Source organism: Bactrocera dorsalis, chromosome 5 (genome assembly GCF_023373825.1).
Source record: "Bactrocera dorsalis isolate Fly_Bdor chromosome 5, ASM2337382v1, whole genome shotgun sequence".
Classification (NCBI taxonomy): domain Eukaryota; kingdom Metazoa; phylum Arthropoda; class Insecta; order Diptera; family Tephritidae; genus Bactrocera; species Bactrocera dorsalis.
The window spans coordinates 37,549,907-37,574,789 of record NC_064307.1 but is presented as its reverse complement, the minus strand read 5'-3'; the positions used below and the strand labels follow the sequence as shown (position 1 = coordinate 37,574,789).

The 24,883-nt window shown below is 34.0% G+C and overlaps 6 protein-coding genes across 6 annotated transcripts in view; 3 read left to right on the top strand and 3 right to left on the bottom strand.

Moving 5' to 3' along the window:
- LOC125779048 (kelch-like protein 17) overlaps nucleotides 1-18,221 on the bottom strand; it is an 81,703-nt gene extending 63,482 nt beyond the window's left edge. Inside the window, exon 1 of the mRNA XM_049459463.1 lies at nucleotides 18,034-18,221. The gene's annotated coding sequence lies outside the window, so the exon portion shown is untranslated. The remainder of the gene's footprint in view (nucleotides 1-18,033) is intronic.
- Nucleotides 1-24,883, top strand: part of LOC125779053 (kelch-like protein 5) — a 293,968-nt gene that overhangs the window by 49,920 nt on the left and 219,165 nt on the right. The gene's annotated exons all lie outside the window — the stretch shown is intronic.
- Nucleotides 1-24,883, bottom strand: part of LOC125779049 (kelch-like protein 17) — an 82,195-nt gene that overhangs the window by 39,772 nt on the left and 17,540 nt on the right. The gene's annotated exons all lie outside the window — the stretch shown is intronic.
- LOC105227330 (kelch-like protein 17) overlaps nucleotides 1-24,883 on the top strand; it is an 81,967-nt gene that overhangs the window by 49,577 nt on the left and 7,507 nt on the right. The gene's annotated exons all lie outside the window — the stretch shown is intronic.
- LOC125779050 (kelch-like protein 17) overlaps nucleotides 12,993-24,883 on the bottom strand; it is a 398,740-nt gene continuing 386,849 nt past the window's right edge. Inside the window, exons 7-8 of the mRNA XM_049459466.1 lie at nucleotides 13,628-13,723; nucleotides 12,993-13,557 (exon numbers count right to left, since the gene is read on the bottom strand). Of these exons, the coding sequence (XP_049315423.1) occupies nucleotides 13,345-13,557; nucleotides 13,628-13,723 (309 nt within the window). The 3' untranslated portion in view covers nucleotides 12,993-13,344. The remainder of the gene's footprint in view (nucleotides 13,558-13,627; nucleotides 13,724-24,883) is intronic.
- Nucleotides 22,355-24,883, top strand: part of LOC125779045 (kelch-like protein 5) — a 78,145-nt gene continuing 75,616 nt past the window's right edge. The window contains exon 1 of the mRNA XM_049459452.1: nucleotides 22,355-22,494. The gene's annotated coding sequence lies outside the window, so the exon portion shown is untranslated. The remainder of the gene's footprint in view (nucleotides 22,495-24,883) is intronic.

The window sequence follows — 24,883 nt, the reverse complement described above, 5'->3', positions numbered from 1 at the left end:
AAAAACCTTCAGACGAAATAGTGGATATTTCTGAAAATCGTGTGGTTACATTTCGCACCACAATAACCACAGGGTTATAACTACAAATGTGGTTTTGTTTTTGTCAAACGTGTCGTTTATATTTCAGTAGCTCTGTTCAATTCGCATTGTGACCATAAAAAGGATGCAAATAAGAAGACCAAATTAATGGTTGTCAAGTGTAACTTGACCCTGGCATGCCGTATTTAACTGAGCCCAAAATCAACCCTTTCAATTCGTTACACATGTTTCGATAACAATAAATAATGTTCACACAAGGTCTTATCTAAGAACCGTTTAACTTTATACATAGTTATGTTTTGAGTTGGAATGAAAATTAATGAAAACTTTTGTTGTTTTTTGTTAACAATAAATAGAAGCTTGTACATTGATTTTTATGGCGCTTTACATATCACAAACATATTTCCAAACGAATTGAACACAAAGTACATGTCCATGTTCGCTGGGAGTAGTGGCCTCGCGTTTGTGTATTACTCTTTTCTTAAGGTTTTCCTGCAGAAAACAAACTTTCTTATATAGTTTTCAAACGAAAAACTGTCTTAGTGTGATTGGAAAGTCTGGAAAGCTTTCCTTTTTCCTTTTCTAAACTATTTTCGCATTCATACAAGTGATTTACGCATTTAGTGTTGCTCATACGACATGGTGTACTGTATGAATGCTCAGTAGATTGATGTATAAATTACTCTGCTTATAACATTTAAAGGAACTTTTTTATGAAATTATTTATAAATATCTTTTTTAAAAAGTGAAAAACTTTGTATTAGCATAGCATTACCTAAAAGTTGTAAAGTTACTCACTTAAAGCAAAAGATAAAAAAATCCCATGGGAAAAGATATATAATTCAGCCACGGTTTTAATTAAAAATTAAGATATTTATTATGTTTAATGTTTTGTTTTAGGGCAAAAATTAAATCGTCCGAATTCATTTGCTAAAATTACCAGAAATAGCGGCAACCTCAGTTGCACCAAAGCTACACTACTTTTCATAAATTAAAAGGTTTCGATAAAATAACCTGTGCATAATTTCAGATCGGCATCTCACACACTGAAGGACTAATGCGTATGTATAGACGGATACACAGATTTTTTTATTTCTTTCTGAATAATAAGATCTTCGTAGCTAACTTAAAATATACTGTTTAGGATCTAGCTATTCATTTTTTTCAATCCCGTCATGGAATTTCCTTGGAAATACCCTAAAAAAGATTCATTGAAAATTTAACCCTTTAATATTAACATTAAAAACTGGACGAAGGCATGTAAAATTTTTCAATTGAAAATACACGACTATCGTGATTTTTTATCTTTAAATTTCTATAGCTCAGAAGTATTTTATAACATCGCATTGACCTTAGACGCATCGCTATCAGTAATACTTCTCGTGATATTCGCCTTTTTTTAGTAAGGCTGTATGGAATTTCTTATTACATACCATCTATGAAAATTCATTTAAACAGTTTGAATTCGATGTTCATTGTTCTCTTTGTATGGCAGCTATTGTATATACTATAGCGATTCGATCTGAAAAATTTTTTCGGAGATTGAAATGTTGCTTTGGGTGATAACTTATGACAAATTTATTGAAGATTTCTCATTAAATGAAAAAGTTTTCCGTCCATGCACATGCTTCCGATATGGAAACTGTATGCTACTATTGCTTTCCTCAAGAAATGTTATTTAAGCAGACAGTGTTTTTAGATTTTTTGCTTTATTTGAACTCTTATGGCTTGCTAAATTCATGCTCTACTTAACATGTATATAATTAATATAATATTTATATATATTCATATTATAACCCAGTGGTCACCGTGAGTGCAATCAGGAAGCTTAACCTGGCATGTAAAAACATCTCAGCAGCGCAGCTTTATGACAATTCACGTTCACACGCAGTCGAAAAAATTTATGAATTTTTTTTACCCTTTTCTAATGGGAAATAAGCTACATATTCTTCGTGCTGCCATATTTGTACCGATTAAAATAAATCTATTGATAAATCTATATGATATATGATATCCTCGAAGAAACAACTGTAGCACACTCGCTTAACGAAGTAGAATATCAATCGGTAATATTCATTAACTAACAATAAATTATGTATATACATAAAACGTTCGTAGCTCACTCACAAGTTTAAATTTAGCGGACAGAAAAGTTCCTTTTCATTGGGGGTGTTTTTTTACGTGGCGGGTCCCAAACCCAGCGCACAACCCTATGCAGGGGATGTTTCGCCTTCTCACGTTAGCTCGCCTTCAAACGGATGTTCTTAGGCTACCCAGAGGATACTTGGTCACAGACCGGAAGTCGTGAGCTGCTTGAGTCATATGCAAAAGAATCGTTTCTGGCCACTCCCAAGTGAATGGCGATCAGAGAACTTTCCTCACTTGCGTGAACTTCTACACATGACTCCATCCTCCATTGCCCGACCATGAAGAAGTTCGAATAGCAATTACCCGCCTGAAGAACAACAAAGCGGCAGGGGCCGATGGATTGCCGGCCGAGCTATTCAAACACGGCGGCGAAGAACTGATAAGGAGCATGCATCAGCTTCTTTGTAAAATATGGTCGGACGAAAGCATGCCCAACGACTGGAATTTAAGTGTGCTATGCCCAATTCATAAAAAAGGAGACCCCACAATCTGCGCCAACTACCGTGGGATTAGCCTCCTCAACATCGCATATAAGGTTCTATCGAGCGTATTGTGTGAAAATGAAAGCCCACCGTAAACAAATTGATTGGACCTTATCAGTGTGGCTTTAGACCTGGCAAATCAACAACCGACCAGATATTCACCATGCGCCAAATCTTGGAAAAGACCCGTGAAAGGAGAATCGACACACACCACCTCTTCACCGATTTCGATGCTGCTTTTGACAGCACGAATAGGAGCTGCCTTTATGCCGCTATGTCTCAATTTGGTATCTCCGAAAAACTAATATGGCTGTGTAAACTGACGTTGAGCGGCACCAAAAGCTCCGTCAGGATCGGGAAGAACCTCTCCGAGCCGTTCGATACCAAACGAGGTTTCAGACAAGGCGACTCCCTATCGTGCGACTTTTTCAATCTGCTGCTGGAGAAAATAGTTCGAGCTGCAGAACTTAATCGAGCAGGTACAATCTTCTATAAGAGTGTACAGCTGCTGGCGTATGCCGATGATATTTACATCATCGGCCTCAACACCCGCGCCGTTAGTTCTGCTTTCTCCAGGCTGGACAAGGAAGCAAAACGAATGGGTCTGGCAGTGAACGAGGGCAAGACGAAATATCTCCTGTCATCAAACAAACAGTCGTCGCACTCGCGACTTGGCACTCACGTCACTGTTGACAGTCATAACTTTGAAGTTGTAGATAATTTCGTCTATCTTGGAACCAGCGTAAACACCACCAACAATGTCAGCCTAGAAATCCAACGCAGGATAACTCTTGCCAACAGGTGCTACTTCGGACTGAGTAGGCAATTGAGAAGCAAAGTCCTCTCGCGACAGACAAAATCAAAACTCTATAAGTCACTCATAATTCCCGTCCTGCTATATGGTGCAGAGGCCTGGACGATGTCAACAACAGATGAGTCGACGTTGCGAGTTTTCGAGAGAAAAGTTCTGCGAAAGATTTATGGTCCTTTGCGCGTTGGCCACGGCGAATATCGCATTCGATGGAACGAGATATACGACGACATTGACATAGTTCAGCGAATTAAAAGACAGCGGCTAGGCTCCAGCTCTGAAAGTATTCGACGCAGTACCCGCCGCGGGAAGCAGAGGAAGAGGAAGACCTCCACTCCGTTGGAAGGACCAAGTGGAGAAGGACCTGGCCTCGCTTGGAATATCCAATTGGCGCCACGTAGCGAAAAAAAGAAACGACTGGCGTGCTGTTGTTAACTCGGCTATAATCGCGTAAGCGGTGTCTACGCCAGTAAAGAAGAAGAAGGACAGAAAAGTGGCGAAACGAACGGCTGTTATTACTTGCGGAAGTGTTACGCTTCTGTGTGAACATTTAAATGGTATGTGCGGCTCTAAGTTATTATTATTCGGTATAATATAACTTCTTAAATACCTTTATTTTACATTTCCAAGTTGATATTGTTATTTTTGGTGGAAAATACAGAAAGGGTATGATGTGAAAAAAACTTAACACCAGCAGTCTCTATTCAAGTTATAATTCTCCAACGGTGTTTCCATTGTTCTGCCATAAAGTAGCCGCTGGCATAATTTCGAATTGAGTGCAAAACCAATAATGTACTCGTATCTATGCTTAAGCTCTATATAACGCACATATAAACTTTGACACATGCATACGTATAAACACAACTGGAGTATCAACTTTGAACTTTAGCAGCTGCTGCAGGAGTATTGAAGCGGAAACTATTTTCTGTGATGTGACTTTCATTGAGAAAGCTGTCGACTGGTCATAAAATGTCTGTCCTGAGGTCGCAGACCTTGCACACATACCACTAAGCAAAGCAAATGAGGAGTGAAAGGTTGGGGTTAACAGTAATAGCTGTCAATGCCCACGCGATGGTAAAGCCAGAAGCACAGCATAACACCCAGAGGCGAGAACAAAAAGAGATGCCTAGATTAATTGCTTGATTTAACAATGAAAATAAGCTTGGAGAAATGTGCTAGAACACTAGTGAGCACAGCCGCCCCCATTTCAGTTTTACCGCTTCAACGTGTGGCAGTGTTCTGATTGTGGCTAGTCATTGAAACCAGAAGCTAACTTTATAATATAGGAAACATAATTTACGAGTGGTCTGAAATCCGTAAGAGGTGAAAGAGCGGCGTAGTTAAGTTTTCAAGGGTTAAAAGTGATTTATCTCGATTTCCGGCAAAACTACCATATATGGCACAGTGGTAAGTTATGAAACGATCTACAAAATTTGAATCTACACTTTTTTCACATAACCTCAGTATTTCAGTTTATGTGAAAAGAAAAAATAACTTGAAATTTTATTTTTTATCCTTTGCAAAAAATTTGTTTCTTAGACGGTCTTTTCTTTCTTTGGTATAAACAAAACAATTTATGTCTCAAAGATGCCAAAATTTTTTTGATTGGAGCATTTTCAGACGGCTGAAGGCTGGGCATTCGAAGAGATTATTCTAAATTATTTTAGGAGGTCATAAAAATAAAACATTGAAAGAAGTATGGATAACAACAGTACTTTTTTTTGTCAGAAATAAAGATCAGTTTGTACGCTTAGTAAATTCGACGAATTTTAATGAAAATTCAAAAAAAAAAAACATGAAACAAAAAGCACATTGTTTGAGCTTGTAAATGTTCTTTGGAAAAAGATCCTCAGTTTTTAAAATTTCGACGCAATCAATTATTAATTAAGCGAATAGATGTATTACACAAAAATTTACTAATATTTAACATTCATCAGTATTCCAGGTTCCGGTCACTATTTACACCTATTAATTTAATTGAAATGCAGTTTCGCTTGTTTATAGGTTTATTTCAACATTTTCCATTTCAAAATCTGCTCAAATGAAGTGAAATGATAGACTCAATTATTCATCCACACCGTTGCTATTTGCCCTTTTGAATGGTGAACCATTATATGTACATACCTACATGCATGTATGTGAACATAGTTACATGTGTCAACCCAATTCAATTACACTTTAATGGCAGGAATAAAATATTCATGCATTTTGCGATATTTGTCACAATGTGCAACTACGAGGCCGTTCCGCAAAGTGCTTACCTTCAATGCTTTATGCATCCGGATCGGTATGGCAGTCGTATGGAAGCGAGGATGATCCCAACATTTAGCAAAATGACCATATTAAAAAGTCGTTCGTTTCTTTTTTTGGAAGAGAAATTGTACAGTAAAATCAAAAAGCACTTGGATTCTTTATACAATGACAATTTTCATTCTATGGTGACTGTAAAAAATTTATCTTACTAATTGCGTACAGATATTCCAATCACCGAGCAATTGTTCAGATCGGATCACTATATCATTAATCTGCCATACAGACTAACCAATCAAAATCAAGTTCCTGTAAGGAATATTATGTATTTGCGAAGGGTATAATAGTTTCGGTGCATCTGAAGTTTCCGATTTTTCTTGTTTTGCTTTTAGTTTGTCATCCCTTTTTGTAGTTGTGTGTTACTCCAACGTAGTCTACTGAAGCTGCAACATGAGTGCAGATATTTTTGCATGAAAATTAAATACCAAGTCAATCCGTGAGAAAAAATCTAAATATTTAGTTTTTTTTCAATCGCTCACCATTCTCAATAACACTATCTAATAAGAGAGCTTTAAAGGTATATTTTCGCTATTTTTATAACATTTTTTATTTCGAAAAGCACACTTTCATTATTCCAGGCTGTAGAAAGAAACCAATTCAATTACCATGTGCTCTTGACTTTTCGCAAAACGCCAGAAGCAAACTGCATGTAGTCGCGATTCCAGTAAAAGGACATTATATCAGAAGACAGGTATGTGGAGATACATTGTAGAGCTGCGGTATTACCATATGTCATATGAAAAGTATTGCATGTACCATACACACGAGTACCGCGCTTGTTTTGTTTGAACCCTCCTCTCCCTCTCATTCAGTTGTTCACCCTAACGTTTGTTCATTTCCATTGCATATATTTTTGTCCAGCGAAATTGTAAAAAATAAGATTTTGAGAAGAAGAAAACACACCACGGTCGTTCCGAAGCTTTAACACCCAACACATATACAAAAAATTCCTTTTAAGAAATAGATTCCGATATTTCAGCTTCTATGTAATATTTTCGGTCATTTTCATAAAAAACATTGTTTTAAAAGTTGTACGTTGTTAAAATTATGCGTAGAATGTACTGTATTCATATAGTACACCATGTCGTATGAGCAACAGAATGCATTAATCACTTGAATGATGGCTTGCTATATATGAAAAAAATTGTTAAGACCGTTTTTGTAGGGTCGAAAGTAATGGAATCCAAAGTGGTAAATGCAGACTATTGCGTAGAGCAGTAAATTTTCTACAAAACTTTAATATTTGCAATTTAAAAAGATATTTTTGTATAACATTTTTAAGAAAAAATATTTTACCATAAAATTTACAAACTTCATCTATTAATATCTTTTAAAAGGTTTATGAAAAATCATTCAAAACTTTTTGTAGAGCATTCAGTTTCCATTAAAATCTATGAACTGAGATATTTTTGGCAGCGAGTTGGAAGCGAGATATGAGTTTTTCTGTCTGATAGTAAGAAAATAATAAAAAAGTGTAAGATATTTCTCGCTAAAACTAAGAATTCGTACTTGGAGATACTTTCTTAGAGTAAGATACTGTTTTTCAGAGTACCAGACATGAAAAAGTGTTCATCTCTTTTGACCTACCTTAATATACCTACATATGGACAAGATTGTAATGTTTCCTACAAAAGTGGTTATGATTCCAAGGGCATTTAGATGAGTCATAATTCGAATTCCAGGTGTATTTAAATCAGTGGAGAGGTATGCACAATTTTAGTATCCCCATAATAAAGATTATCACTATTCCCACTTAACTAAACCCATGTAAAAATACAAACTTTCCTAAAACTCGTAGAATCTTAACAAGGGTTTCTTACTAGAAAATAATACAGCCTCGCAATTACTTTAATTGTATCACTTTGGATATGAAAGATTTTTCTGTTTCTTAGTGCAAATTGCTTGTGATGAGCGGAGTTCAAAAACCCAGTTGATTAAGTTTTCCGATTACGAATTGCAAACTAGCTCAACTTTAATTGTCGATAAGAAGATAGCAATACAAATATGGAGCTTTTATTATATTATTGAAAACTGTATGTTTTCAGGTTTTGCATTTGATTTTGATGAGAGAAAATAATGTATGGCATACACATTGAAATGGTCGCTTTTATTAAGCACTTAAACGAAAGAGTGCTGGAATGTGTCTGACATATTTTTGTAGCTCGTAAATCTTATCAAGTATGGTGGTATATTATCCGTGTATCTTATTTTTAGAACATAGTCGACTTCAAACTTTTAGTATCAACGAAAGTCGAGATGATATTTTCTATTTGCAGCCTTAATGTGTCTCTTGGCTAACATTAAAGCTTGAGATATGCTAATTTTATTGCAGCAGCAGAGTGTCACAAATTCAATTGGGTACAAACAAAACTATGCATACGGTGGTGTATGGTGTGTACATGTAGTACATGTAGGACTTGTATACATCAAATATACGAAATACAGCAACAATAAATTGATGAGCATATGGCAAGCCATTTTAAGCAACTTTCTTATATATAAAAATAAATGAAGAGTTATATTCGTAGATCGATTTTAGTGATCTTCCAACTTTTTGAGGGGGAAAGAGTGCGATTTCTTCTCAGAAACAAAAAAACAATATTGTTTCTTTGGATTGGCCATCACAGTCACTAAACGCCAATACAAAAGAAAAAAATTGTTAATCTTTAAGAAAAACAAGAAAATAAAGAACACATTTAACTTCAACAAAAGAGTTCATTCGACTACCCTAAAACTCTTAGATGTCACTTGCTGTGGAAAATTCGGAAAATTTAGTTGTAAGACGTCACTAAAGATGTCAGTCTCTAATATACAACGCAGGAGATTATAGCGAAGGATTGTTTTTTTTTTAATATTTTTCCCATTAACCACTTTGTATACTTTAGAAAACGAAGGTGTTATTTTACCCATGAAACATTGTTATTATCTTCTTTCTTCAGCATAATTACTCTTGGAATTAACACAATCTGGCGTTGACATCATTCTATTTTACGCGCTCGAGCCATTATCGCGATAATCTTTTCTGCATACATAGTTAAATACCGAAATCTCTTTTGTCATTTTCGTTTCTTTTAGCTGTTCTCACACTTTGTTGCCACTTTAAGCTGACACGCACCGTTTTTCTGAGTTTTTGGGGGCATATGGCGCATTGACTTGAAAAATAGGTAAAAATAATTTTTTAACTTTGCCTGTCAGTTGCACCTTTATTTTTGGCATTCTTGTAAATACTTTAGCGAGGAAGCAACTTTTTCATTGTCAGTGACTTATTACTTCATGCAATTAAAAAAACATTTTAACAAGGATTTGTTGTCTTCCGGAATGATTTCGTTAATGAACTCAATAAAGACTTTTCAAGCGTTGGGTGTTAAAGAGTTTAACATTGTGTTAAAAAATATTTAATTTGTCTATAAATAAAGTTTGAGTGGACAAGTTCACAACCATTTATATGTATTTTTAATCAGTGAGCGTGACAGTTGAGGTTAGCGTAAGGCTTAATGTGCTGACCGCAATTTTAAGGTTGAATAGATAGCTTTAGGTGTCCGATTTTGTGAAATAAGCCTATGGTTAATGTGTTTGTGCTTACTTCTAATCTGCCCAAATCCGCCAATGCACATTGAATAAGAAGAAACGGCTCATATATCTTTATTTACGGCATATTGCTTGTCCAGTTTTCGAAAGATAGTAATAGTAGAGTGAAGTACCAGCTAAACAAAGAGCATCCTTCACATTATATAAATATTGTTGTAGCAGGTGTGATTGCAGTATAATGCTTTCACTAAAGTTTCTCTTAGGCACCAATTGAATATTCTAATTTGTGTCCTCTTTTATGGAAAATAGATATCTTCAATAATAGGTAATAATTTTTAAAAAATGTCAACCTTAGCTTATGATCTTCGGTCCATCAGAATATTTTAAACTCTCCCAAATCGCAAATGTCCAAGGCTAAAAAAGATATTACCACTGGATGGCAGTGCTAATGTATCTTATAGTATAGGTCATAGAATCCATTCTTTCGACACAATCTCTCTTAATTTTACTGATATATGTATATGCTCTAGTACTGATATACGTATTTTGATGTGTGATTTTCAACAAGTCAATACTTTTTTCGGAGTTGATCTTTTGGCTGCTTACATAATTTTTGTATACTCAGTTACGTTAGCGTTGAACAGACTTTGCCCGGAAATACGTTTGGAAATCGTTTGGTTCCAATATCCACTTTATGGGAGATTTTGCGGAAGGATCTTGATTTGCGGGATTTCAAAATCCAACTCGTGCCTGAACTTCAACCGAACGACCATCACTTGCGCCGCTCCGAGAAGACCACTAATTCCGACTTTCAAAAAAATCTTGTTCAGCGATGAAGCTTTCTTTTAGTTAAATGGGTACATTAGTAAACAAAATAGTCGCATTTGGAATGAACATAATCCATAAGCCAATGTTGAGACGCCGTTGCATGCTCAAAAAGTCACTGTTTGTTTTACTCTATGGGTAATGGGTATCATTGGTCTATATTTCTTCAAAAGTGATGGCCACCATAATGTTACGGTCAACGGGGAACCCTGTAGAGCAACCATGAGTGGCTTTTTCGAGCTCGATTTGGAAGATATTGATGTGAACGACATTTAGTTACAACAAGATGATCTTTGATGAGCGCATCATCCCGTGTCGTGGGGTTATGGCCTCCAAAGGCGTGCAATTTAACACTACTGAACTTTTTTTTGGAGTTATGCGAAGTCAATATTTCAGAGATTTAACAAATATGATAGCTTGGTTGGCTTCATTAAAGAAAGCGCATTATTGGAATGCGCATTTGTTTTAAGACCATTTCAGAAAATAATTTACCTGCGTTCCATGTTGGTAGTCAGACAACAAAAGGCAAAAATCAACCCTATAAAAATTGTTTCTTTCATATTCCTGCACATTTTTTGTTGATCTAGAAAAATAAAGCAAACGGTTAAAAATTTATGTTTACACCAACAGTCATTGTTTATGCTAAAACAAGATTTCCTGAACGCTAATTAATAAATTTGTATGCAAGTTAACACGCAGCGGCAGTGAGGACGGCTTAGGCTTAGACTTAAGAGTAAGGATGTTTTAGAGGTAGTTCTGATCGAGTCTGAATAAAGCGCACTAGTGCCTAAAAAATAATTTGAATATTTAGCCTAATATACTATTAAACCCTTACAAGAGTTAATTCTTCAGTTTTTAAGATATCAAAGGGAAGCCTTGCATATGACCTCTTCTCTCTAATAATTTGCTCATTTGTCTGAAAGCCGATGTAAGATGTACAAACTGACTGGCAAAAATCAAGATAAATGATTTTTTTTACTCTTTATGCCAACAGAAGTTGCAACTGTGAAGGGTTTTATAGCTTCAATGCACCCAAGGTATCGTTAATATTAAAGAGGGTATCATTTGCTACATTTTAATACAATAATCATGTTTGTTTGCAAATTAAAAAAAAAAAACAAAACAAAACAAAAGTTTGCCAATAACCAGGGAAATACTTTAAAACCAATTATATAGAGTAAAGTCAGCCGTATGTTCGAAAATCCGGGTATTAGTTATATAGGAGCTAGGTCAAATTTTCGGCCAAATTTATCTATTTCAGGCTTAAAGATACGCTCCCTTATTTTCATTGGAATAAATTACATATTGGTCGATATATGCGGCACAAGGTCCCCAAAGGATCGAAAATCTTTGTATTAAGTATATGGCGGCTAAGAGAAATATTGGTGTGATTCAACCTATTTTTGACATACGAACATGCCATTATATGAAAAGGATTATCCCTAAATTTCAATTATATATACATAACATTGACCGACATTTTCGATCAAAAGTCAACTGGTACCGGGCTCCAAATATTCGGTACCTAAAGGCATAAACAATTTTTTATTGGATTTTAATAATTTTTGTCATACGGTGGCACACACTAAAGGCAGTATTCGTGCAAAGTTTTATCGCATTATATTAATTTTTTTTTGATTTATGTACTCAAAACTGAAAGAATTAAGTGGAATTTGAAATTGTGGTATATGGGAAGTAGCCGTGGTTGTTCTCCGATTTCGTCCATTTTCACAATGTAATATAAGAATGTAATAAGAACTCCACTTACTAAATTTTGTCGAAATCGGTTGGTCGGGTCTCGGGATATGGGATTTCACCAAAAAGTGGACGGTCCCAAGCCCATCGTCCAACTTTTACCCGTATAAAGCCTTGTCGTACCATCCCAGCGGCAAATTTTTACGTTTCTGACGCATTTCGTTATTGATTTATCGCGCTTTTAATAGTTTTTAACTGTACAGTTATATCGGGAGTGAGCGAGCTAATCCTCCGATTTCATTTTTTTACCATTTTTACACTGTCGGCAGCTGTTCTCATAAGAGTTGTACTCAGAAAATTTGGTTGTAGTAACTTAAGTAGTCTACGAGATGTGTATGTACATTAAAATTGTTAGAGAGCGGGGCCACGATCACTTTTTTCACAAAATTTTTCTCACAGATGTCCCTTGCTACTGCGATCCTCTGTACCAAATAACAGCTTTATATCTTAATTTAGTGCTTAGTTATGGAACGTTATATCTTTTTGGTTAATGGAGATTTGTGGGCGTGGTAGTGGTCCGATTACGCGCAGCTCCTTTTTTTTTGTACTTTGGAACCTGAATATCAAGTTTCAACAATTTTTTCAAAAGTTACAGCTTGCACGGACGAACGGATGGACAGACAAGCAGTCACGCGGATTTAAACTTTTTTCGTCATGCTGACCATTTATATACATATATATGTATATGATCCTTTAATAGTATTGTTATTATATATATATTTATAGGTTAGGTGAACAAAACTATAATAGTCTGCAGCAACTCGTTGCAAAATTAATAACACCAATTAAATAATCACAAAAACAAAAAATTTCATAAACATAATTAAGAAAATGAAATTAAATAATAAAAGTAAAAAACAGAAAGAAAACAATAAAAAAATGTGAAAAATTGAAAAAGAAAATTGTAATTGAAAACATGATTTACTTTCTCTTATTTATTTGAAATCAGACATTATTTTTAGCTTATAATTGCTGTTTTTGTCAATCTTCAGTGTTTCACTGAGCTCTGAGCTTTATTTTATCTTTGTTTGTGCAGTTCTAAGTAACTGTCTTCAATTCTACATAAAAATTTAAAGTTATTTCGATCACTTTTATTTTCATTTAATATTATTTTTTCACCATTCTATTATTATCGCAACTGTGATTGTTATAATAGCACTCTTAAGCTGCTCCACTCTTACTCTCTTTCATATTTTTCGTTAATATGCAAACACATATGTATTTATTACACCAGTGGTCGTCAAACTGGTGGATTCAACCGATTTTAGAATTGGTCTCATATTACGAATTCTTAACATTCAGTACAAGCGCCTTTAGCACCATTCCTTGCTTCCAAAATAATTATTTTTGTATGACAATAGTGAAGTTTTATATTATTTTTATAAAATAATTTATTTAAAAAGAATTTGTTAAATCCAAAATCGGAATAATAAGTACATTACTTATTCACATCGACGACAGTAAGGATTCAGGCACAACAAAACCGTTATACACATCACTTTTAGGTAATGAGCACCTTTCTATCCAACAGGAATTTTCTTCATCAAAGACTGATACACATGACTTGTCAAAAGATTTAGACATGCCACCAATAGCCCAAAGTTTATTGTCTAGTGATACGCAAGTCATCCAACCAGGACCAACTGCCAAAGAGCAAATCTGCGAAAAGTTTTCAAGAAAATTCAGTTTGACATCAAGCGATTGGCGAAAATCAACTCAATATATGTACCTGTGACCACGTGTCTTGCTGAGGATCGTAACGTTCAGCACCGCAACGGCTTACAACATAAATGTGACCTTTATGTGCTGCTGCCTGTGCTGCTACCTTTAATATAAAAAGTAGCAATTAACAGTTATTTAATTTTATAAGAATTAAGAGGGCGACTAATTAAATCAGTGACTATTTTCTATTAGACAATTTCGGTCATTTTTATTGAAGCGGAGTTACTTTTGCTGGTTTTGAAAACATTGGGGAATGCTTGCATCGGTAAAATCAAATGGAATCTCTTATTACAGCTGTAGTACGCATTTCACAAATAAACTTGGAAAATCTAGACGGAATAAAATTCCGATTACGTTCATTGGTCTACAGTAAAAGAAAACCCAGGAAGCGAATGTTAATATTTAAACACTTAGGTAAAGCCTTCATATACCGTTCTTCGACTCTTCCTCATTGTACCAAATCATGACTTGATGAACGTTCTACTAATATTAATAATTATATTTTAGTCTAACTTACACCAGGTAAACTGTGACATATTTTCATATCCGCGCAAAAAGTCCAAGTATTCGAATCCGGATTGTAGCATTCGACGGATTTTAGTTGCTCATAACCTTTATAACCGCCCATTGCGTAAATTTTACCATTTAATGTCACTGCACTGGCGTTATATCGTTCAACAATTAAGCTGTTCACCAACTTCCAACCACCGGAAGTCGTATATCTGGAAACAAACAAAAAGCAATGAAAAAGAATGTATGTATTTATATCAATAACCTGAAGCGTCAAAAGAGACATTTCACCACGTTGCATAGTCTGTTAAAAAAACTTAGATTTATTCTAAATTAGTCGTTGACAATGTCAAAGTGTTAGAGTTTTCTAAAGTCAGATTCAATCAGATCATAACATTTCACTGAATTCACTCCTTTTTTATGGCGAAGAACCTTATTTTGTTTACCACCCATACTACCTTAACACATCTAGTCTAAAGTTCTATCACCGTTAAGCTTAAGGTTAACTTGAAATTGTTAAAGCTCAAAATCGCCATCGTTAGGTAATTCGTTACAGATTTTTATGTATTCACCTTTCCACCGACGACAAAGCTCTACCCTCACAACCACCAATCGCGTAGATTTTCTCATCTAATTCGACAACGCAGTGTTCGCTTCTTGCTTGGATCATACCGGGTAAATTTTGCCATGTCTTATTTCGTATATTCCAGCTGCGGACGATGTTAAATGTGGCACCCCTTTTCCAACCGCCAATAAATAATAAATTATCGTCCTTCAAAATAGTTCTGTACCATTCGTAATCGATTTTTATACTCGCATATTCCTGCCAATTATCCTCAGTTTTGTTGTATTGCTGCAGCTTGGGATTCACCTATTCCAAAAATATTGTAAGTACATTAATTTAATATTTTCATTTTGGAATAAAAGCCACAAGTGTGTGTTTACCTCCGAGCAAACTGCTAGGATTGTTTTCTCACCACAAATTGTAGCACTGACCCCACGTGGTTCTGTAAATCGCATATTTATCATTGGCCGTACTTTAGGCTCTCTGATCCACGAGAATGCCTTGAAGGCCAGTAGCTCACATCCAGGTAACGGCTGTATGTGTGTCATCAGAAAGTCCATATTGAATTGGGTAAGCCGGAGACAAGCTATTAATAGTGGCAGTTGCTCTTGACGCGCATGAACATCGCAATTGTACCAGCGTTTTATGGCATCGAAGGCATCTTCCTCCCGGCTTATATTCAAATTGTCAGATACCAAGATACGTTGCAATTTTTCTACATCAAAGTTCAAAAACTCATCGCTTCGGCTGATCTAGTGTTATTAGAAACAAAATTTAAATAACACAAGTACCGTTATTGTGAGGCATTACGTGTATATTTAGACTCACCTCCATGAAGTTCTGTGTTTCGTATTCGATGATTTTCTGCTTAAGATATTCACAATGCGTTTCACGCTCCAGCGTATAAGCACCCTGTAAAGTGTAGTCATCGATATGAGTCATGAGCAAGTTCACAATACTGCTTATGGCATCGTCCAATTGCAAAACGATTGCCGCATTTAGCAAGGCAGCGACATTGTTAACGTTAATGAGCGCCTGTCCGGTGTAACAAAATGTTATTAGATGCTCAAAAATATCGCTATCGATATCGTTTATCTCGATGACTGGATTGGTGCCTTCTCGAAGTAAGGACTCGCTGCTGCGAGTATCAATCGATGCGCGGGCACACTGAAATTAATATTAATCTTTATAATTATATGTAAGCTGAGGACAAAGTAATAATTTAATGAAAGCTGACGACAAAGTAATACTTACAGGGCCGTTGGGTTTGAAACTTTGAATGTCACATCGATTAGAGTCTGCTCGTCGTAGAAGTTAAATATTTTCGTCATTAATTTCTCCATGAAACGGTTCTGCTCAGAGGAATTCCTCTGAAGAGCAAGTGTTTGGGAAGAACTCGTGGCCATTACTAGTTATTTAACTTAACTTTCCTTGTGTAATAAAAAAGTTACAATATTGATTAAAATATTTCAAATAAGTAAATGCATCTGATAGTTTTCTTCCAAGTTGTCTGGTGTACAGTAGATCTGCGTCAGATCAGTGATTGTGATCTTACCTTGGCAACTTTGGTGGCGCGTTGAACTCCATGTCTGGTAATATGCTAACCGCAGTTTTCTATTTGTAGTTATCATAATTAAAAAAAAAAACGCAAAAATTATTTATTCCTAACAATTTTTAAGTAAAAACATGTTCATATACCGAAATGTAAGCTCACGAATAAAAAGAAATCGGCTCTTTAAAAAATATTTAACGAAGGTTTTACGTACTCCAACTTTAACTCTAATAGTATTATGATCAACAGTGTGTTTCTGGACATTTTGAAACAAAATTTGCTACAAAGTGGAGCGAATTTAAATATTTCCGACAACTTTCGGTACTATGAAGATCATGATCCGAAACACAAATCCCGAGCAAAGATGGCTTATTTGAAACTGCCCGGACTGGATTGATAAAAACAAAATTGCATCTAGCTACACAAAGAAATTGGTGGAATCCATGCTGAAACGTATGAACGCAATTATAGATAGTAAGAGGTATCTCACAAGGTGTTACTCAAACTAAAATTTTGATTATGTCCTTCAAAAGTGTATTTTTGGGTTTGTTACTGCGTCATTTTCGCTGGTGCAATTGAATTGAACTGCTATTACCTTTGTTATTGATTAAATAAAATAACTACAAAATCTCATTTTTTTAAAGCATAAACTAAATGTGTATATCAGCCGCTGTTAAGTGGTTTTTCTGAGTTTTGGAAAAAGAAATTGACAATACCGATTTCTGGCGCCGCGATCTGAAGGTACCGTTGAAAAGAGGAAGTCCTCTGATTAACAATTATATGGTGCTATAGGTACCGCAAACGCTTAGTTTACGAGATATTCGACTTTCAAAAATCCCAAAATTCGAACATTTCAACAAGCTTTTTCACCACATTAAGCATACTTTACTCACATTTTTCACTTCAAATTAATTAAATTGCACTATAATTTTTAAATAAATCTACATTTTTCACTTTTAGCAGTTTTTTTTTTTACCTAAAAAATCTTTATTTTAAAAATTACATTTTACACTCGTTTGTACCTCATTTGTTTACCAAAAATTACAACGAAATGGAGCGCTGCCATGTGATAATAAGGTAATTCGCTGAAATACCTCTTTTTCGTAAAAATTCCTCTATCCTCTGGAGAAGTTCCCCTATCCGCACATACCCCATTTATACGGAAATTCAGTTTTTTACCCCTCCGCCAAAGTAGTCGGAATCGTGCCATGAAATTAGATTGAAGTAGCATTACTTCATTTAATACTTTTTATATGATTTCATCACTTTGGCGGTGAGCCACTGCACATAAACTATTGAAAAATTCACTTTCCGCTCACGGATTTGTAATATTCACGCCAAAACAAAGCAATTTAAAAATAATTATATTTTTTGCGGACTCCGTCTTTGAGGGACCTAAACTATAAATTTTCCTTATTTTTAATATACACAAGAAAATGCATTCATACATATGCATATGTCAAAACCTACCCAATCCAAATGCATATGTGTATGTATAATATTTTATTTATTCCTATTAAAACTCGGATCACACACTATGACAGCACCACGTAGGTGGCTTGAAAGTTTTATTCGCTCAATTGCCCTACCAGCAGACCTAACAAACAATGCGTCACCGGCTAAAGTTCTGCAAACAATAATACAAACATTGAAAATTTGTTGTTGTTATGTGATCTGAAATGCTGACTATACATGCACATATGTATGTAATATAATTTAATCGCCTAAAGAAGTCTGCTTTTCCGTTGTACTTTAATAAAAATGCGTAAATTAATATGGTGCTTACCTCGTTATTGTAATAGTGTTCAGAAGCAAGAGCAATAGAAATTCAGCTTTCCGATATTTCAACACTTATACCAGGAATAATAATCTCTGCTAAGTACACTTGTCACTACACAACTCGTTAAATAAAGTTAAACTGAGATAATGGGATGCCCAACTTATTCCAGTGTGAGAGCGCCTCAAAATAAGCGTTTGACAGTTGACTGGATTGGGTAGGTTTTGACGTTTTGCAATTGGAATGACTGGAACGGCCAAATTGAAATTATACCAAAAATATATGTGAACGAAGGAATTTGTTGCCGTCGTTCAAGATCGCTAATAAAAATTTAAAACAATGAAAATCCAAGAAAATGTGAAATTTAAATATATTTCATGAAACGTTTTGTAATTTATGCATAAACGAATTAATTTTCAATTACAAATGATTAAAAGCATTTATTAATTGAGAACTAACAGGCTTAATTCATCTTATTTAGTATGGAAAGATCAAAAGTTAGTTGTTTTAATATACCATAAAATCATAAAAATTTAAGTAGTTTTGCCATATATTAAAAGTCCAAATAGAATTATCTATAATCTATTAAGTGATCTCTTCATTGAAATGATTTGAAACTGATCCACGCTAAATCTCTCTGTGCGAGTCTGATTTTGCGCCATCTACTTGTCAGCATTGGAAATCTGTTACATTATCACAGCTGATTTTGACACTACAAAGAGAAAAAATGTAAACAAACTAATTTTTTGAAAGCAATGATTCTAATTTTAACTGAAAAATGAAAAAATGCATCCATGATTTCTATTATATGGAAAATATTAAAAAAAAATACGGCTTTTATTTCAAAATTCTATATGACAATCTTTTCTTTTGATAAATATTAAGTGATGTGAATTCTTGAATGACAATAACAGCTGTTTTTTTTTTATCTTTCTAACGGCAGTGAGAACGGGCTGATGAGTGAATGTAATTAAATGTGTCTAATCCCTTTAAATTTTCAGTCTGATCATGATATATTGATTCGACGTCTATATTTCGTATTATGGCATACGTGATCGTAACGCTTCTATCGTAATCTGGCATGATGACATACGGAAACGATTATATAAACGTATCCGTTCATTCGAATCACCATTCGAACGCAAACTACCAATTGTAATAGACGGATTTATTGAAATATGAGCAAATTTTATTAAATTTTATGTTTTTTATAATTTTTAGTAATAAAGAAAATAAACAAGAAACCAATGAATGGAATATCTCATTAAAAATTAAAAAAAAATGTATTTATATGAACAAAATTTTTGTATTTGAGTCGACTATAAAAATAAAATTATTTACAAGGCTAAGGACATATACATTTTTGAATTAATTTCATTAAAGAATACTTCATTTGGTCTCTTATCGTTTGGTCGATTGCGGTGAGCAGGTTCGCTACCCCGGTGTCCATTTCTTGTGAGTTGTATCAGTTCGAATGACAATTTTGTAATCATCCGACGGCATACGCTCATGGGCTGTTTGAAACAATCGAACCAATTCATTGACATTGTGGAAAAATTTTGTAGGCGTTCAACAATTTCTCTTCTCACACTTGAAGTGATAGAGCAACGACGTTCAACTTCAATATTGGAATTCCCAACGAAATAAATTTGCAAAAATTGATATTTTGCATCAGCGAATGGCAATAATGAGCCTACTCTATTGTAAATCTGGCCTTGTATCTGTAGTGTAGAATTTTCAAACAGGAGAACATAGTTTTTGCAAAGTACGTAGTCGTTTCGTTTTCATCATAACGGATGTCAGTTACACTAAAATGTCGAAATTACCTAAAAAGTTGGCATGAAGTTATCACGAATGACATGGGTCAACCCAAACGAAGTCATTATGAAATGTATAATTCATGTTTCTGATTGAAATGTTTGTTTATTCGCCAAAAAATGCTTCGACTGTGGTGTAACTCCCAACAACAAAGAGCTCAAAGTCTCTGGAGGTGGGTTCAATACCGACAGTTTCACTTTTCCACCAGCACAACATAATACCGGCGTTTACTTTTTGAATTTGAATGCTTTGCAATACTCAACTGAACGCTCCTCGATTCAAATTTTCTAAAACACGCGTCCTATTTTGCAAAAAACCTTGTACGTTTACGTACTAAATCTCTTTGCAAATGTTGCACATCATTTTCCTGTGCTCTCCTAACTGCTACCTGTGAAGCTGTACACGAACGTCTCCCAATATTATCACGTTTTGGTGGCATTATTCAAAATGACAATTCAAAATCTGCAAATAACAACTTAAAATCCACATAAAACAATAATAATGTTAATTTAAATAAACAAAAATCCAATCAAGCATAAAAATTGATAAATTTACTAAATATGCAATCATTGACACGACAATTTCCGTTAAATTCTTTGCTTCGTTGGCGTCTTATATTATAATTCATGTATTTAATTTAATATTGAAAATAAATGAACAATGTTAACTTTTGTTTGTAAAATTGATTGGATCTAATCTAACTTTTGTTCAAAAAATGTAAACAAAAAGAAACATGTTTCACTTGGTATTGTATATTTTTTTCGAAAATTCAGAGAATTTTGCTGCCCTTATCAGCGCGTTGCAGTTTAGCTAAATGTTAAATAACATTCTCTAAATTTAACATTCTGTGTGATATGTAGTTCTGAGTATAATTTTCATTGAAGCAGCTCTGTTCACGCGCCACTGTTAAAAATTCTCCTGCTGAGCTACTTAGCTGTGGTGAAACACGCTCTTCGCATTTTGTTAGCTTTTGACAGTTCGCCTGGCCGTAGTTAGACCTTCTCTATAATTTACGTTCTCTGGTTTTACTGAAAAGGCTATTTTTGGAAGGAATGTGAAATAGTATTTTGATCCAACTGTACAATTACAATAGGTGGCATAAATATTGACCATATCCATTCGTCATCTGTAGCTTTAATCAAATGGTTCTCAGCCGTGTGACTAGGAGCAATATCCAAGATAAGCGAGACTTTCTTTGATAAGTTGTGTTTAAATGTCAATAGACGAAAAAAGATTTCTTCATATTTACATACATACATGTGTACTTGTATTGGTTAGAAGAGTTAATGCAACCTCCTCCATACACGTCACTGAACTACAATACACCACATTAACGCGATCCATACATGACGACGCCGCTCACGAGAACACCAGACACCAATACACATAAAACTGCATCCACAACCCATTATCTAATACACCATACCATCACCACCCAGCAAACCTTAAAAGGATCAACTCGATCGAAAACCGACATTTTTTCGATTCACGTCAAATGAAACAAGTGAAAAGAATTGCGGAAAACTTGAAAGAAAAGTAAAGATTTTGGAAAAAGTGAAATTATAATTTGAATCTGAAAATCGAATTTTTAAAAGATAAAAATAAAGAGTGAAAATTTAATTGTGGAATATAAATGAGTATGTAGTATGTATGTATATGGTCCTCCGAGTTATAGTGACAGGCACAAACGATTTTTAAGATTAAAAGCAATCATATAGAGTAAAACCGGCTGGATGTTCGAAAATCCTGCTATTAGTTATATACTCGTACTTAGTTGCTAACCCAAGTTTTCGCTCAAATTTATCTATTTTGGGCACATACTGTTATGAGTAAAACAAGCTCTCTTATTTTCATTAAGATAACTCACATATACATAATTGCTCTTTTGTCAAAATGATAGTCGTAGATAATGTTGCGTTATAATCGCAAAATTAATTTCGCTAGGAAGCCATGTGACAACAACATCAATAAAAAACTAACAACAACATATCTATGTAGTTCTCGAAACGGCACAAAATGCTTCGGCATACATTTAAATTTTTACTGAAGCATTTTTAGCCACGCCTTGAGCTTTCCAATGAAGCGAACTTCGCTGCTTTCACATAGGAATGACACACCCGAGAGATCGTTCACTTCATGCGAGCGCGACAGTTCACCCAGAGATAATTCCGTATGCCTACAGTACCCTGCAACATGTTGAGCAATGGGTGGGAAATCAATTTTTATGTTTAATAAGTTCAGTGAATATTAATAAAAAAATGACATAACTGATAAACGATTTCTATTGCCTTCTACCGCCATTTGCGCGTATGAGTCACATTCATATAAGTCAACTACTGTAGCTCCTTGCTCTTAAAAATTTTAAATACTTTTAAAAGATACTGTACACCGAACAATCAAGCTAGCACGTTGGGCCAGAGAACATAAAGCATATGTTTTTAGTTTCTCTGTCCAGTCAACTGTCAAACGCTTATTTTGAGGCGCTCTCACACTGGAATAAGTTGGGGATCTCTTTATCTCAGTTTTACTTTATTTAACGAGTTGTGTAGTGACAAGTGAACATAACAGATTATTATTCCTGGTATAAGTGTTGAAATATCGGAAAGCTGAATTTCTATTGCTTTTGCTTCTGATCACTATTACAATAACGAGGTAAGCACCATATTAATTTACGCATTTTTATTAAAGTACAACGGAAAAGCAGACTTCTTTATGCGATTAAATTACATTACATACATATGTATGTGCATGTATAGTCAGCATTTCAGATCACATAACAACAACAAATTTTCAATGTTTGTATTATTGTTTGCAGAACTTTAGCCGGTGACGCATTGTTTGTTAGGTCTGCTGATAGGGCAATTGAGCGAATAAAACTTTCAAGCCACGTACACAGAGCGAAAAGTACCTAATAAAATAGAACAAAAGTAAAAAGATATCTCTATGGTTTTTCCTCAAGAAGAACGCCTTCTTATTCCAATTAGGAAAATCTTTTCAATAAAATCAAGAAGAAATCTTCGATATTTTATGTGAATATCTTCTTAAATTCATTAAAAAGTCAATCTTTTTATTTTTAAAAGAATACCTTCTTGAATTAATTAAAAAGTTTGTCTTATTGTTTTTATAAGTTTATCTCCTTGAATTTATTAAAAAGTTTGCCTTATTATTTTTATAAGTTTATCTCCTTGAATTTATTAAAAAGTTTGCCTTATTATTTTTATAAGTTTATCTCCTTGAATTTATTAAAAAGTTTACATTTTAATTTTATAGAGCTATCTTCTTGAATTTATTAAAAAGCATGTTTTAGTATTCTAATAAGTTTAGAGCTTTGCATTTATTTAAAAAGCATAAGTTGATAATACAAATTACATATATTACATATTAAGGTTTTCATTCAATTCTAAACATTTTATTTATTACATAAGTTGGGTAAAAAAATAACTTAAATAACTTATCATGATTCTTTTCGTAAGTAATAAAATATGGGAAAGGTTTTGAGATCTTTTCACAAATAATTCACATTATTTTTTTTTTTTATTATAGTTTAATAACCACATACCATAAACCATACATACAAAAATTTAATGAATTATCAAACTACAAACTGATAAAAACTTTTTCTTAAAATTCTGAAACTTAGGTTTATAAGTATGGGTTTTGTAATATAATGTATATAATATAAATAGCAAATAAAATATATAATCCAATACTTCATATATATTTATATTTTCATTTATAGTTACAGTAACTATGTGGCCAATTTTAAATTTAACACCTCGGAACATAATTTCATTTGTTCTCTTGTACAAGCTGAAAATCAAATTTATAGATGACAAATGTTCATTGCATCCAATTTTAATTTCTTCAATATTTGTTAAACTATATTCTGGCTGAAAAAAATTGTTTTTTAAAACACAGTGAGCGAATCGTAAGGAGGATTTAATTGCTAATGTTAATGGAACATTTGTTCTGGAGGTAATGCTTTGCGCGTATTGCTTGTGCAACTGGTGTTCAGCTTCGAACCGAAATGTCCATAAAAGTTTTATTGGCCCCAATTTTTTAATTATTGTAGGATAATGCACTAGGTTATGAAACTTTGGTTTCAGATGTTCCTTAAATAATTTTTGGTACGTAAAATTATGCTCTTCAATTAATAATTGGAGATCATTTAAAATTGTATCGTTGTAATTAGATAACAAAAGCAGATCAATTAGTCTTACGAACAGAATAAGGAATTTATTTACTAAATCATCTCGATCAATTAGATCACCTACCATGAGCAGTATCAAGTGAGAAAATGTTTTCATCTGTCTCGCGTTCATTTTGAATGAAACGTTTTGTATATGGTGCTTTTGAATGGGTGGACTTATATTGCCAATTTCTGTATCCCCATACTGAAACATCTGTTTCCTGTAATTCAAAGTTTCTAAACAAAAAAATTTTTTTCATACACAAAATAATGTAAAATTTTGGAAAAATTATATTTGCAAACACCCAAAAATAAATCGTGCATTATGTCACAAGCAATGTTATCGGTTACATGAAAGTTTGACAAGGAATTAAATATCGAAACATTTTTAATGCCACTAACAACAGGATTGTTCAGTAAAATATCGCTATTATAACTACTTCTAGTTCGTAATGAGTTCGGGACTTCAAGACAATCTGTACGAGTTTGAAGTTTTTGCCTTTTGCATATTCTGCACCAAGAATTCGCAGAAAAAGAACTGACATAGCCTAATGCAGTGTTGAGACCAAGATTATCGCCTAAAATTTGTACTAGTTTAAAATGTATTATACAGCTTTTGCCATCTACATTTATTTGAAGGCCATTAATTTTCAATGTTTTTAAAATATTCAGAAGTGGTATAAGGCAAACAGTAAATCCACAATCTTGTAGATCTCGAACTTTAACAAACCCTGCTACAAACGCACGGTACGCTTGGAAAGTTATAATATATACCGCAAATTTTTTGTTGTCCAGATTTACTGCCCAAAGGATCATTAATTTCGAAGTCATCCATATACAAAAAAAATGGAA